The sequence below is a fragment of the Ictalurus furcatus genome, chromosome 2 (assembly GCF_023375685.1).
Source record: "Ictalurus furcatus strain D&B chromosome 2, Billie_1.0, whole genome shotgun sequence".
NCBI lineage: Eukaryota > Metazoa > Chordata > Actinopteri > Siluriformes > Ictaluridae > Ictalurus > Ictalurus furcatus.
The window spans coordinates 15487334-15501946 of record NC_071256.1 but is presented as its reverse complement, the minus strand read 5'-3'; the positions used below and the strand labels follow the sequence as shown (position 1 = coordinate 15501946).

At 41.1% G+C, this 14613-nt stretch overlaps 1 protein-coding gene across 4 annotated transcripts in view; it reads left to right on the top strand.

Moving 5' to 3' along the window:
- The first annotated feature begins 2692 nt into the window (after positions 1-2692).
- LOC128623128 (putative methyltransferase NSUN7) overlaps positions 2693-14613 on the top strand; it is a 67209-nt gene continuing 55288 nt past the window's right edge. The window contains exons 1-2 of one of the 4 annotated variants that reach the window (XM_053650022.1): positions 2693-2951; positions 5328-5816. In XM_053650022.1, coding sequence (XP_053505997.1) covers positions 5486-5816 — 331 coding nt within the window. In that variant the 5' untranslated portion in view covers positions 2693-2951; positions 5328-5485. Of the gene's footprint in view, positions 3115-3668; positions 5167-5327; positions 5817-14613 lie in introns of those variants that run through there. The other 3 variants (XM_053650017.1, XM_053650027.1, XM_053650033.1) reach the window with 3 other exon arrangements.

Sequence of the window (14613 nt, the reverse complement as noted above, 5' to 3'; positions counted from 1 at the left end):
CTAAGTCTGTCTCTATGACCTATACAATGAAAAGATGGAGTATCCTGGTGAGTATGTAGTACATGACTCACCAGCAAAGAAAAGCCAAGAAAAGTTTGTGTTTTACTTGTTGAAGAATTCCTTGTATTGAATTCTACTACTATATGAAATAACATAACAAATAAAGTGAAATAAAAATTATTTTTGGCAGTGGACCTGATGTGGAAAGCATTTCATTGCATGCATACATACATAAGAGTAGAGGGGCACGGTGGCATGGGGGTTTCATTCCCACCTCCACCCTGCATGCACAGAGTTTGCAAGTTCTCCCTGTACTTCAGGGGCTTCCTCAGGGTACTCCGGCTTGCTCCCCCACTCCAAAGACATACATTGTAGGCTAATTGGCATTTCCAAATTGTCCATAATGTGTGAATGAGAGTGTGTGCAATTGTACCCTGCGATCGGTTGGCACCTCATACAGGGTGTCCCACGATTTGTGCCTTGAGTCCTCTGGGATGGGCTTCAGGCTCCCCGCACCCCTGTATAGGATAAGAGGTACAGAAAATGGATGGATGGATGGACAGACATAAGAGCGTGAGAGTGTGTTTAAGACAGACTAAGGATTAGGGAATGCAATCACAGAAGATGTAAACTGTTTCACAGCATGTGGCAGAATGGCAGATTGAAGCTACACAGTCTCCAGTCTCGAGTGTTTCAGAGTGTTGAATCAGCAGCTCAGGATGAAAAGCCCTTTTCTAACTGAGCAACTCACAATGCAGAGCTCTGCTCCATCTAAATGCTTACGAGTGCAATTACCCAAGCCCTTTGCTCAATCAGACCAGATTTACTTCCAAACGGCCAATGAATCTCATCATTATACGATGGCAGGGCCACATCTGGAGCACACTGATAGGAGATGCACCTCGACTGACCATCTTTATGAGGCAGAGAGAGAGAGCTAGAGAGAAAATGAGAATAGTTTATGATGAAACACACCTTTCCTTTGGCTATTAGGCCATGGCAGGCTGCAGAAGATTTTTTTTCTGACCAGAGATGGTTATGATTTATTATTATTATTAGTAAGAGCATTTTAATTTAGATTTGTCAGTGTCATTATAATTTTCTACAGAAGTGATCAGAAGGCTGTGAGTTTTAATCCCACAAATAAATGCCATTATCCACACACAGGTACAGTGCAATGCAAGCTTTTTCATATATCCTAACTCCATGGGTCAGAGGATTAAGTGTGTAAGTATGTGCATATATGTATTTAAATGGATTAACATTTTCATCATGCTTTTGCATGATTTTACACCAACCAATAAGGTGTCAGTTTAATGGTTCTTTTCCACTAATGGATGGAATAATAAGTTTGGTACTGAGTGCAGTGTTGCTATTAAACAGAATATTGGTCTAAACAGTGAACCAAATTAATAAATACAAATTCAATCTAAGTTCACATGGGATGCAAGTTATCAGTTTAGTCCATTGTTATACAAATATTTTTTAATGGATTGAACCTCCAGAGTAGTTTATTTAAAACCAAATGATTTGTGTGTGTGTGTGTGTGTGTGTGTGTGTGTGTGTGTGTGTGTGTTAGTGTGTGTGCTTAATTTTGAAAAGTGAAATATGCTTAAGCAATAAGCAAGTTTATTAACACCGTTTAGCCACAAATCTAAATGGCAAGACGAATTTTCTACTTTTGTCGCTATTTCATGCATTTTCATTCATTTCATTTTCACTTTTGTTTCGTTGATTGAGGTTTCTCTGAAAACAAATGCGCTTATAATATTGTACATATATTGTCTGACATTTTACCTAATTAATCAATTACTTGTTTGCTAACATACTTTTTATTTATTTGTTTGTTTATTCGTTTGTTTGTTTTTCATTTGGTGGTGTTACCTCTGGATGATTGGTATTTTATATTTATTTTTGTAAAAAAAATCATACAAATATACAGTTTTCTCTGAAAACAAATGTACATTATATTGTACATATATTTTCTGATACTATTATTAAATTTTAATTGCTTAATTACTTTAATTGAGGATTGCTTTTTAAGAATTATTTATTTATTTATTCACTTGTTTGTTTGTATATTTGTTATATGTTTGTTTGTTTCTTTGGTGGTGTTACCTTGCACTGATTTCTGTCATATTTCTTTGGCAAATTTTTTTTTAAATACCTAAATAAATGAATAGATCGATAGATAGATAGATAGATAGATAGATAGATAAACTTTATTAAATCATACAAATAAAAAGTTTTTATAAGTTTGCCCAAATTTCTCTGAATTTTTGTTTACATGTAACATTACACATTTTCTTATATTAGTCTAGTTTATTAGTTTTGTATTAAATTATTACTTTTTTTTAAAAAAAATATTTATTTATAATGTAAAATGCAGATGAAAACATGTAAAAGTAAATAAATAAATATTTTTAAAAATCATGCAAATAAAAAACGTTTTTACTGTTTATATTTTCATAATGACAGAATGCCTTTGATAGACCATTTACTTCAGCAAGTTATTATCCGAATTCATTTATGTAAAAAAAAAGTCATATAAATACATAAAATATACTTACGTATAATCCGTTACATTCTCGAAACATCCCAGTCTAATTTGCATAAAATTACTAAGGTAATCAGACTCCGCCCCCGGCTCCTTTCTATCCTCAACGCGCACGCCCCTCATTTGTATAGAGTTGCCATGGTAACTAGAGCTTCCCTTTCCAGCGTGCTCCGGTGCTACTACTCCGGCTTTAGGGATTTATTAGCGAGTTCCGCCAGAATTCCGCAAGAACTAACCGAAGCGGGGTTGTTTTTGTTTAAAAAAAAAATAAAAATAAAAAATAAAAACAGAAACAAGCAAACGTACAGTTAAAGTCAGCAGGATATCTTTAAAGGAAAAAAACCCACAACTTTTCATGGCGCGGAAGAAGGAAAAGAGAGGCAGAGATTTAGCGGTAAACGAGACGAAACGGAGCAAATTATGCCTATGGAATCATAATAACTTCTCGTAAACATTAACGCAAGCGTAGGAGTAATTAAATATTAGCTAGTGAATTAGCTATGTGAGCGTTCACGAAGCACGAAAAGCAGTTTGAAACGATTTCTTCTGCCAGTTTGGTAAGTGTAAAACTCTGTAATTGAAACTGAAACATTTTGCACTTGACTCATGTTTCATGGATCTGGTTTAGGGCAACACAACCTGGATTAGTTTCTAAGCTACATTGTAAGACATATTACGTCATAAATCCTACATCAGATCTCATAAATCATTAAGAGGCACACATTGATTTGAGAGCTGAGCGCAGAACAAAACACTGGTATGAAGTTGGCTTGATGTTGGAAGTTCGATATTCGCAAATTATGGGACCGTCTCTAAAGTTACATACGACATTGGTATACACTTCAGTAGCATATGAAGGGAATGACTTGCAGTCATAAAACCAACTGTAAATTGTTCCTGTTGGTGTCAGCTATAACGCCCACCTTTTATATTTTTGATATTTAATAAACTATCAAATCATGTGTAAAATTTGCCATGTACAACCCCAATTCCAAAAAAGTTGGGATGCTGTGTAAAATGTAAATAAAAACAGAATGCAATGATTTGCAAACCTCATAAACCCATATGTTATTCACAGAAAACACATCAAATTATTAAACTGAGGAAATGTACCATTTTCAGAAAAAAATAAGGTCATTTTGAATTTCATGGCCAACACGTCTCAAAGAAGTTGGGATGGGGCAACAAAAGGCTGGAAAAGTAAGTGTTACTAATAAGAAACAGCTGGAGGTTAATTGGCAACAGGTCAGTATTATGATTGGGTATAAAAAGAGTATCTTAGAGAGGCAGAGTCTTTCAGAAGCAAAGATGGGCAGAGGTTCACCAATCTGCGAAAAACTGCGTCTACAAATTGTGGAACAATTTCAGAATAATGTTCCTCAACGTAAAATTGCGAAGACAATGAATATCTCATCATCTACAGTACATAATATCATCAAAATATTCTGAGAATCTGGAGAAATCTCTGTGTGCAAGGGATAAGGGTGAAAATCAATATTGCATGTCCGTGATCTTCGGGTCCTCAGGCAGCACTGCATTAAAAACAGGCATGATTCTGTAATGGAAATCACTGCATGGGCTCAGAAACACCTCCAGAACTCATTGTCTGTGAACACAGTTCGCCGTGCCATCCACAAATGCTGGTTAAAGCTCTATCACACAAAGAAGAAGCCATATGTGAACGTGATCCAGAAACGCCGTTGTCTTCTCTGGGCCAAAGCTCATTTAAAATGGATTGAGGCAAAGTGGAAAACTGTTCTGTGCTCAGATTAATCAAAATGTGAAATTCTTTTTGAAAACCATGGACGCGCATCCTCTAAACTAAAGAGGACTAAAGAGGAGAGGGACCATCCGTTTTTTTATCAGTTCTCAGTTCAAAAGCCTGCATCTCTGATGGTATTGTGGTGCATTTGTGACTATGGAATGGGCAATTTGCACATCTGGAAAGGCACCATCAATGCTGAAAGGTATATACAGGTTTTAGAGCAACATATGCCTCCATCCAGATAACGTCTTTTTCAGGCAAGGCCTTGCATTTTTCAGCATGACAATGCTAAACTACTTACCAAGTCTATTACAACAGCATAGCTTCACAGTAGAAGAGTCCGGGTGCTGAACTGGCCTACCTGCAGTCCAGACCTTTCACCAACTGAAAACATTTGGCACATCATGGAACGAAAAATACAGCAAAGAAGACCCAGGACTGTTGAGCAACTAGAATCCTGTATCAGACTTGAATAGGACAACCTTCCTCTCCCAAATCTCCAGCAACTGGTCTCCTCAGTTCCCAGACGTATACGGACCATTGTTAAAAGAAGAGTGGATGCTACACAGTGGTAAACATGGCCCTGTTCCAACTTTTTTGAGATGTGTTGCTGCCATCAAATTAAAAATTGCCTTATTTTTCCCTTAAATGGTACATTTCCTCAGTTTACACTAGGCTGAAATATTTACACTGAAATGTTTTCTATGTTCTGTTGTGATTAAAATATGGGTTTATGAGATTTGCAAATCATTGCATTCTGTTTTTATTTACATTTCACACAGCGTCCCAACTTTTTTGCAGTTGGGGTTGTATTTCTCTACAAAGTGTGGTGTCTAGGTGTCAGGTATGATGCACACCCTTCAGATTTTTGATATTTAACTCTACAACGCATGAACCTTAAAACCTACACAAACTGACATTTTTTGGTAACTGAGCGCAATTTTTTGAAAACTGCACAGAGGGAACTGTGTACAGTTTAATTAATTTATATACATGTTTCGACAGATTGTAGATGGGAGCCAAAGGAATTCAACATAATCCTGGAGAGACTGATGAACTCCAGTAACTCCACTTTATGTCAGGCCACATCATAGTAGCCTAATACTATTCCTACTTTCATGTGTGTTTGGTGTGTCTGATTTGAAGAAAACGAAGACGCCAGAATGGTGAAGCAGGCTGCTCCTCGTCGCGCTTTGTCTCACTCCTTTAGACATTCCTCTCGAACAGAACTCTCGTCACCCTTGACCCCCTGGACCTCTCCATCACCTCCGACACTGTGTCACGACCCCTCCTCTGTTCCAAGGTGGAATCCAAGCAGCATTCCTGACCACGTCTACCTCGACGCTGCCACCATTTTCCAAAACTCGCACCAGGACAAGGCCGCCACTCATCGGCTCATCAGCTATGGGAAGAGGTCAAAGGTAACAGCGCTGAAGATCAAGGATGAGGCATGGCAGCACAGGGCCTACGAGCTGGCCTTCAATACACTCAAATGTAAGTATATGGTAATGTAAGCTCACATCTTAGGGGCAGTGGTGGCTTGGTGGTTACGGCTCTGGGTTACTGATTGGAAGGTCAGGGGTTCAAGCCCCAGCACTGCCAAGCTGCCACTGTTGGGTCTTTGAGCAAGGCCCTTAACAGCTGTATCATGGCTAGCCCTGTGCTCTGACCCCAGCTTCCTGACATGCTGGGGTATGCGACGAAAAGAATTTCACTGTGCATATGTATATGTGTTAATAAAGACTCATTATCATTATCTCATTGGCTCGTCCAATCAGTATTTGCAGTTCTAGGGGCACAGTTATTGCTATGATTTATAATACTACTACTAATAGTAATCATCATAACATGACTATAACTATATCTGCAAAGGAAGAATCTAAGGTGCTGTGTTGGACATTTATGTTTAAAGCTCAAAGACTTTGCACCATTTTCTCTCTCTCTCTCTCTCTCTCTCTGTAGCTCTCCACCTTTATTCTCCTATCTTGTCTGCTCTTTCACTGACTCTGTCTTTGTTAACATAATTTCACCGTTATTTATATTTCCATATAAAGTATCCTAAAGTAATAGGTTGCCAAGGGTTACCGTCTGCAATTTTGAACAAACCCATGTTGCTGTAGAAACACAGTGTAGGGAAAAGTGCTGAGAATGTTAAGAGACATTGGTCCAGGGAACAAGTTTGCTTTGCTATATTATTACTTTCATGTGGCGGGACACCTGGATCGCAGGCTATGCATGTGAGAGCAGATCATATGAATGTCTGATTCTGCTGTTTGGCATGTCTGTGGCACCTCCAACATTCACAAGATATGTCAAATCTGCTCTTGCCCCACTTGAGAGTTTTGGTATTTTGCCTAGATGATCTGGCAGTTCTACTTTTTCCAATGCGGGCAAGGACACACATGGCATCCATGCTGCAACACATTCAAGCATTGGGATTTTGTGGTTGCTGAGCCTCATGGTATCAGTGATAGCAAGACTACCTTGGAGTCTGTTGCTAATGTGGACATTTCATCAATGGATACTATCACAGTCCCTGGTTTGATCCTGAGCCAGTGGCCAATCCTGAAGTTGTCCTGTCCCTCATGGGATCTTCCCAACCTCCAATAACATGTCAGTAGGTGGATTGGCTGTACTAAAATTTCCCAAGATGTGAATGTGTGCATGTGCATCCTTCCATCCATCCATTATGACCTGTTATTTCTGCACTACATTGACCATAGCTGAGGCATGTCTTGCAGTCCTTGACTTGTGGAAAGAGCCACACCTACTCTGTCAGGATCTCTTTACTGGAAAACCAATATGTGGAAAGTGGTCCTTACTACAACGTAAGCTCCACATAAATTATCTGAAGCTGCTGACAGGTTGGTTAGCCCTCAGCTATTTTCACCTGTATAAAGGGGCCATCACATTCATCTCATATGAATAAGGGACCTAATATCTCAGGCAGGGGGATAGGTAGCTCACCCCCAACCAGGGCTTTGATGCCAGCTAAGGGCTTACCTAAGTGGTGTAATCACCACTATTCAAACTACAAGAACACCTTCAATTAAACTTGAGAGGTTTGGTATTTTGCCTAGATGATCTGGCAGGACACACATGCCATTGGGGTGGATGATTTGACAACAATATCATATGATGCACATTATATATGTATACAGTGTTAGGAAAATAATAAACTTTTGGGTGGTAATTTTGGGAAAGTTGATTATTTTCATAAAACAGCATGCTCCCATGTATTTATTTCCTTATGTTCCTAAAGTTTTGCTATGGACTATAATTCACCAGCACTTGAGCTTATGCATTTCAATCCTCCTCTACCTGATTCTGAGTAGGACAGGAGGCTGTATTTATGTCTGCATACAGGACCTGTTACTGGTCTGTTTGGTTATTCAGCTCTCGTAAAAATACTGTCTAAGTAGCACCTCTTCCACTGGATTGTGGAAGCCATCTCCTTGGTTATGGCAGCAATGGGTTGTCAATGCCAGAGACTAAGTGCATTCCACAAAGGGATGGGCCTGAATCTCATAAGTTGGTGGATTTTAGTGCTTGGTTGTTGTGATGTCATCTCCCTCCATCTTCTTTACTGAATCAAGGGCACGCTGCACTGGTATGTTATTCCCCCTCTTCAACTATAGCTGTGCAAGGAATGTATCTTTCATATTATCTGTCTTACACCATGGTGTAAGACTATCTGTCTTAAACACGTTGGTGGGAGCACATGTTAAAAGCTACCACTGTAACTCTAATTGATTGAAAATTCTGATTGATATTATTACAGAACTTTGTCCCGGACTTGTTTTGATAGCTCCTTGGTCTTCATGATACTGTTTGTTTAAGCATATTATTTAACTCTGTGGACAAATGTATTTGTATTGAGATCTGTCCAATTTTGAAAAGACATGTCAGTCTTTGTACACAACATATGTATTTTGAACAAATTTAAAGGCATGACCACATGGATCCCATAGGTTTGAAAAATAGATACCATCATTTTGAAAAACTCGATGAAAATGTGAACAAAATGGCAGACACAATTAGCATTATAAACTCAACTGCTTTTATTTCCACCATATTTCTTAACTTGTAAATATTTGTATTAACATAAAAAGTTTCAACAACTGAGACATAAACTGGTCAGGTTTCACAGACATTTGATGAACAGAAATGGAATAATGAGTCCCTGAACAAAGGGGGGGGTCAATATCAACAGTCAGTATCTGGTGGCCACCAGCTACTTTAAGTGCTACAGTGCATCTCATCCTCATGGACTGGACCAGATTGGTCAGTTCTTGCTGTGAGATGTTACCCCACTCTTCCACCAAGGCATTTGCAAGTTCTCGATCACGTCTGGGGGGGACACATGCTTACATGTAATTTTCCACTGCAACAATCAACTGTCCTTCCTGTCTCCCTGTAGCACTGTCTTAGACGTCTTACATTACAGACATTGCAGTTTATTGCTATGGCCACATCTGCAGTCCTCATGCCTCCCTGCAGCAGACCTATGGCATGTTTACGCAAGTGAGCAAGAACCCCAGACAGCTTTCTTCTGGTGTTTTTCAGAGTCAGTAGAAAGGTCTATCTAGTGTCCTAAGTTATTGTAACTGTGACCTTAATTCCTACCACCTGTAAATTGTTTGTGTCTTAAGGACAGTTCCACAGGTGCATGTGCAATAATTGTTTATGGTTCATTGAACAAGCATGAAAAACATCGTTTCAACCCTTTCCAATAAAGATCTGTAAAGCTTATTTGGATTTTACACAATTATCTTAAAAATACGGTCTCCTGAAAAAGGTTTTTTTTCTGAGTTTATATATTGTGTTTTCAATTGGTTAAATGGCTATAAAGGCAATTATCATGAAATGCAGACACTTTTCCAAAGTTGATTGAAGATTGTGTGTGTGTGTGTGTGTGAGAGAGAGAGAAAGAGAGAGAGAAAAGAAACTGAACTAGTAGTCAGTTGAGCATGTGTGTGTGTGTGTGTGTGTGTGTGTGTGTGAGAGAGAGAGAGAGAGAGAGAAAAGAAACTCTGAACTAGTAGTCAGTTGAGCATGTGTGTGTGTGTGTGTGTGTGTGTGTGAGAGAGAGAGAGAGAGAGAAAAGAAACTCTGAACTAGTAGTCAGATGAGCGTGTGTGTGTGTGCGGGTGTGTGTGTGCGTGTGTGTGTCTGTCTAGGACAGATTGCACTCAAGGTGTCAATGGCAGGCCAAAACGAGTTTTGATAGGTTGATTGAGGAAAGAAGTGGGAAAAGGCTGGCATGTCCAGGAGGAATCCCATTACCCACAATGCAACAAATCAATTTAGCCAGTGATCTGCTGTCTGGGCAGCCCAAGGCGAGTGGGAGCTTGAGAACAGTGGAGGAGTGATAAACACATAGATAAAAGAGATTAGAAGAGGATGTGGTAGGGAAGCAGAAAGAGTTTGAGATAGAGGGAGGGAATGAACGCATCCACTGAGCACGCCTAGTATCAGCACGGCTTTACGCTAAACCCACATTTCCCAGAATGCCGTATTCATTAAACACCATTGTACAAGTGAAGCTTTTCCGATTCATTAATGTTTCATTTTGTCCTTAATGCTAGAGTGCTGGCTGTTTTAAGAAACACTGAGTGTTCATACAGGTCCACTTATGCAGGAAATATGTATACATCTACAAAAATCTCTTTGTCCTATTCAGGTTCATGGCAGCATTCACGATCATTCCTTTAGCAGCCTCTCTTTTATTAACTCTTGAAGTTAATAAGACAAAAAAATAACAAAATTTGTCTTGTTACCAAGAAACTGTAAATCTGTCCTGAAGACTCTCCCAAGGTGGAAAAACTTCTGAGTGTTACTCTGACACTAGAGACTCTTTCCGTAAACACTAAATATATGCCTCCTCACAGAAAACTTTAACATATCAACAACTACACAGGTTTTTAAATCTGTTTATATGTATGAAACATCCGACATTCAAGCCCCTGTGTAAGTTTTTACTACGGAAACAATAATGAAGGCATTAATATAAACCTTGTAGCCAAACTACTGTCTGAGCTGCTATTATAGAAAATTAATCAGCACATTCTGATTAATCAGAATTGCATATTCGATGCTAACATCTTTCTCTAGTTGTTATTACACATTTATGATACCTAGTCTGGTACAATTCATGTCAGGCAGAGGGCAAAAGGGGGAGGAAATGGAAATGGTGTCATGAAATGGACATTTGAAAGCTTTCAAGATTCTGCTCAGGCTACACACAGATATCTCTTGCAGTCTGTCAAGGGTGTGTGTATGTGTGTGGATAATCAGGGAATCAGCGATGATGATTAGGCTCGTATCGATTCAGGGTTCTTGCACGCCGAACACATTTAAATAAGACGACACACCTGGGAAAAGCCTAATCACCCCGTCACCCTATATCTGCAACAATGCAGAACCATGCTCCAAAATCAATACAGCTGTCAGACACACACACACACACACACATATATATATATATATATATATATATATATAATTATTTTTTAAATTTAGTGTATGTATACACACACTGGGATTAGTATCTTGGTGAGATTCTGCCTCTGTCTTAATTATTGCTGTAGCTAATTAATGCTATCCCTACACCCTATTTGGCAATCAAAATTCTGTACCATTATGGATATATTGGTGGGACCTCACAAAAAGCTGCACACGCATATTAAAGCGAACTACATTCCACAACAGAACGCATGCAAATACACATTATCATGACTAAACACTGAAGATTCAAATAACTGAAGATCTTGCTAGAGATACTTTCGAATTATCTTCAAAATCAGCCCATGTCGTTTACCATATAGTTAGGAAATACTGTATATTATGTGCCATGGATTCCCCCATATATCACGTTTTCCATGATAACAATCACCATGTGTTTGTTTTGTTTTTTGTTCTAGTCCTGTCTCCACTCATGTCCAGTCATTGCTTTGTCATCTGACTGTGTTCACTTGTTTTGTGTTAGTTCTTGATTAGTTTGCCTACATAAACCCCCGCTGTTTCACTGTTTTGTCTTACTGTCACGTTACAAAGATGGATACGGATGTAAGTGCAGATCTTCAAACATTTAATAACAAGTAACCCAACTCCAAAAGACACTAAGGCAACTAGGCAAAATACTGTGGCTAAGGCTAAACGTAAACTAAGAAACAAAACATGGTACAGGGACAAATGTCAAGTTAGACCATACATAGGATGAGGAAGCAGTACAGACAGTGGCTATATATAGGAGTGCTCATTAAACGGAAATGTGATACAGGTGCAGGTGGTAATGTGACACTGATGTAGTATGGTGCAGTGGCTGCTGGGAAATGAAGTCCAGAGTTCCCTCCTTGATACATGACAGAACCGCCCCCCAAGGGCGCTTCTCTCGGAGCGCCCAAAATGCACTCCCTCCCTCTGGCGGTCCTGGCCCCCTGGGCAAAATGTCCCTAGCTGAACCAGGAGACTGAGCGGTGTCCACAGCGGAGCAAGAAAACAATGCAACGTCCTCAGTGGAACAGGTAAGCAGAGCGACGTCCTCAGTGGAACAGGTAAGCAGAGCGGTGTTCTCAGCGGAACAGGTAAGCAGAGTGGCGTCCTCAGTGGGACTGGAGCTCAGAATGACGTCCTCTGTGGGGCAAGACAGCAGGACAACTTCTTCAGCAGGACAGAAGAGGGCAGCGAGGTTCTCCGTGAGGCCCGAGGGAAGCGCCAAGATTTCCACGAGGCCATAGAGGGGAGCGAGGTTCTCCGGAAGGCCAGAGAGGGGAGCGAGGTTCTCCACGAGGCCTAAGGGAGGAACGATGCTCTCCGCGAAGCATGAGGGGGAAACGATGCCCTCTGTGGAACAGGAAGGGGGAGTGACATACTGCGCGCAGAGGAACGACGTAACATGGAGGCAAAGCGATGTCCTCAGCGAAGCAGGATGGCAGAGCGATGACCTCAGCTGAGCAGGATGGCAGAGCGACGTCCTCAGCCGAGCAGGAAGGCAGAGCGACGTCCTCAGCCAAGCAAGAAGGCAGAGCGACGTCCTCACCTGAACAGAAAGGCTGAGTAACGTCCTCAACGGAGCAGAAAAGTACCGAGCGATGCCCTCGGCAGAAAAGCAGGGCGAGTTCCTCAGCGGAGCAGGCAAGCATAGCGGTGTTGTGCGCGGGGTTGGCGAACAGAGGGGAGCACTTGGGCATGTCGGGACACGGAGCAACATCTTCAGCCAACCAGGGTGACTGAGCAACGTCCTCAGCTGATCCGAAAGTCTGAGCGGCATCCTCAGACGAGCAGGGAGACTGACTCACCTTCTCCACTGACTCCATCCGCTGAACCAGATCCACAATAGGGGAGGGAGGGTGGTTGATGGCACCAACCCAGTCAACAGGCTCCCACTTGTACCCGGACTCCTCCATGTCCTCCTACTGCTTACGTAGCGCAGCTTGGTACAGTTGTACGCAATAGTTTGGGGAAGACCCACATATGGCTGTGATGGGCAGGTGGATGGTCACAAAATTTTGCATCCAGAAAGTATTCACGGCGCTTCACTTTTTCCACATTTTGTTATGTTACAGCCTTATTCCAAAATGGATTAAATTCATTATTTTCCTCAAAATTCTACAAACAATACTCCATAATGACAACGTGAAAGAAGTTTGTTTGAAATCTTTGCAAATTTATTAAAAATAAAAAACAAAAAAGCACATGTACGTAAGTGTTCACAGCCTCTGCTGAATACTTTGTTGAAGTACCTTTGGCACCAATTACAGCCTCAAGTCTTTTTGAGTATGATGCTACAAGCCTGGCACACCTATTTTTGGGCAGTTTCTCCCATTCTTCTTTGCAGGACCTCTAAAGCTCCATCAGGTTGGATGGGGAGCGTCGGTTCACAGCCATTTTCAGATCTCTCCAGAGATGTTCAATCGGATTCAAGTCTGGGCTCTGGCTGGGCCACTCAAGGACATTCACAGAGTTGTCCTGTAGGCACTCCTTTGTTATCTTGGCTATGTGCTTAGGGTCATTATTCTGTTGGAAGATGAACCTTCGCCCCAGTCTGAGGTCCAGAGCGCTCTGGAACAGGTTTTCATCAAGGATGTCTCTGTACATTGCTGCATTCATCTTTCCCTCGATCCTGACTAGTCTCCCAGTTCCTGCCGCTGAAAAACATCCCCACAGCATGATGTTGCCACCACCATGCTTCACTGTCGGGATGGTATTGGCCAGGTGATGAGTGGTGCCTGGTTTCCTCCAGACATGACACTTGCCATTCAGGCCAAAGAGTTCAATCTTTGTTTCATCATGGTCTGGGAGTCCTTCAGGTGCCTTTTGGCAAACTCCAGGCGGGCTGTCATGTGCCTTTTACTGAGGAGTGGCTTCTGTCTGGCTGCTCTACCATACAGGCCTGATTGGTGGAGGGCTGCAGAGATGGTTGTTCTTCCAGAAGGTTCTCCTTTCTCCACAGAGACAGGCTGGAGCTCTGTCAGAGTGACCATCTGGTTTTTAGTCACCTCCCTGACTAAGGCCCTTCTTCCCTGATCACTCAGTTTGGCCGGGCGGCCAGCTCTACGAAGAGTCCTGTTGGTTCCAAACTTCTTCCATTTACGAATGATGGAGGCCACTGTGCTCATTGGGACCTTAAATGCTGCAGAAATATTTCTGTACCCTCCCCCAGATCTGTGCCTCGATACAATCCTGTCTTGGAGGTCTCCAAACAATTCCTTGGTCTTCATGGCTTGGTTTGTGCTCTGACATGCATTGTTAACTGTGGGACTTTATATAGACAGGTGTGTGCCTTTCCAAATCATGTCCAATCAACTGAATTTACCACAGGTGGACTCCGGTCAAGTTGTAGAAACATCCAAGGATGTCAAGGATCAGTGAAAACAGGATGCACCTGAGCTCAATTTTGAGTGTCATGGCAAAGGCTGTGAATACTTATGTATATGAGCTTTTTTTTGTTTTTTATTTTTAATAAATTTGCAAAGATTTCAAACAAACTTCTTTCACATTGTCATTATAGGGTATTGTTTGTAGAACTTTGAGGAAAATAATGAGTTTAATCCATTTTGGAATAGGGCTGTAACAACATAAAATGTGGAAAAAGTGAAGCACTGTGAATACTTTCCGGATGCACTGTACTAGTTTTAAATGTGAATTTTACTCTGACATGTATGCAGAGTACAGCTCTCTAGCAATTGGAGTGACATCATCTGTCTCAGGCTGAATGCTCTCAAAGGAGGACGCTATCACGAAGCATGTAGCCAAGCTCAGGACAAGTGACAGTGGAAAGGAAAAACAT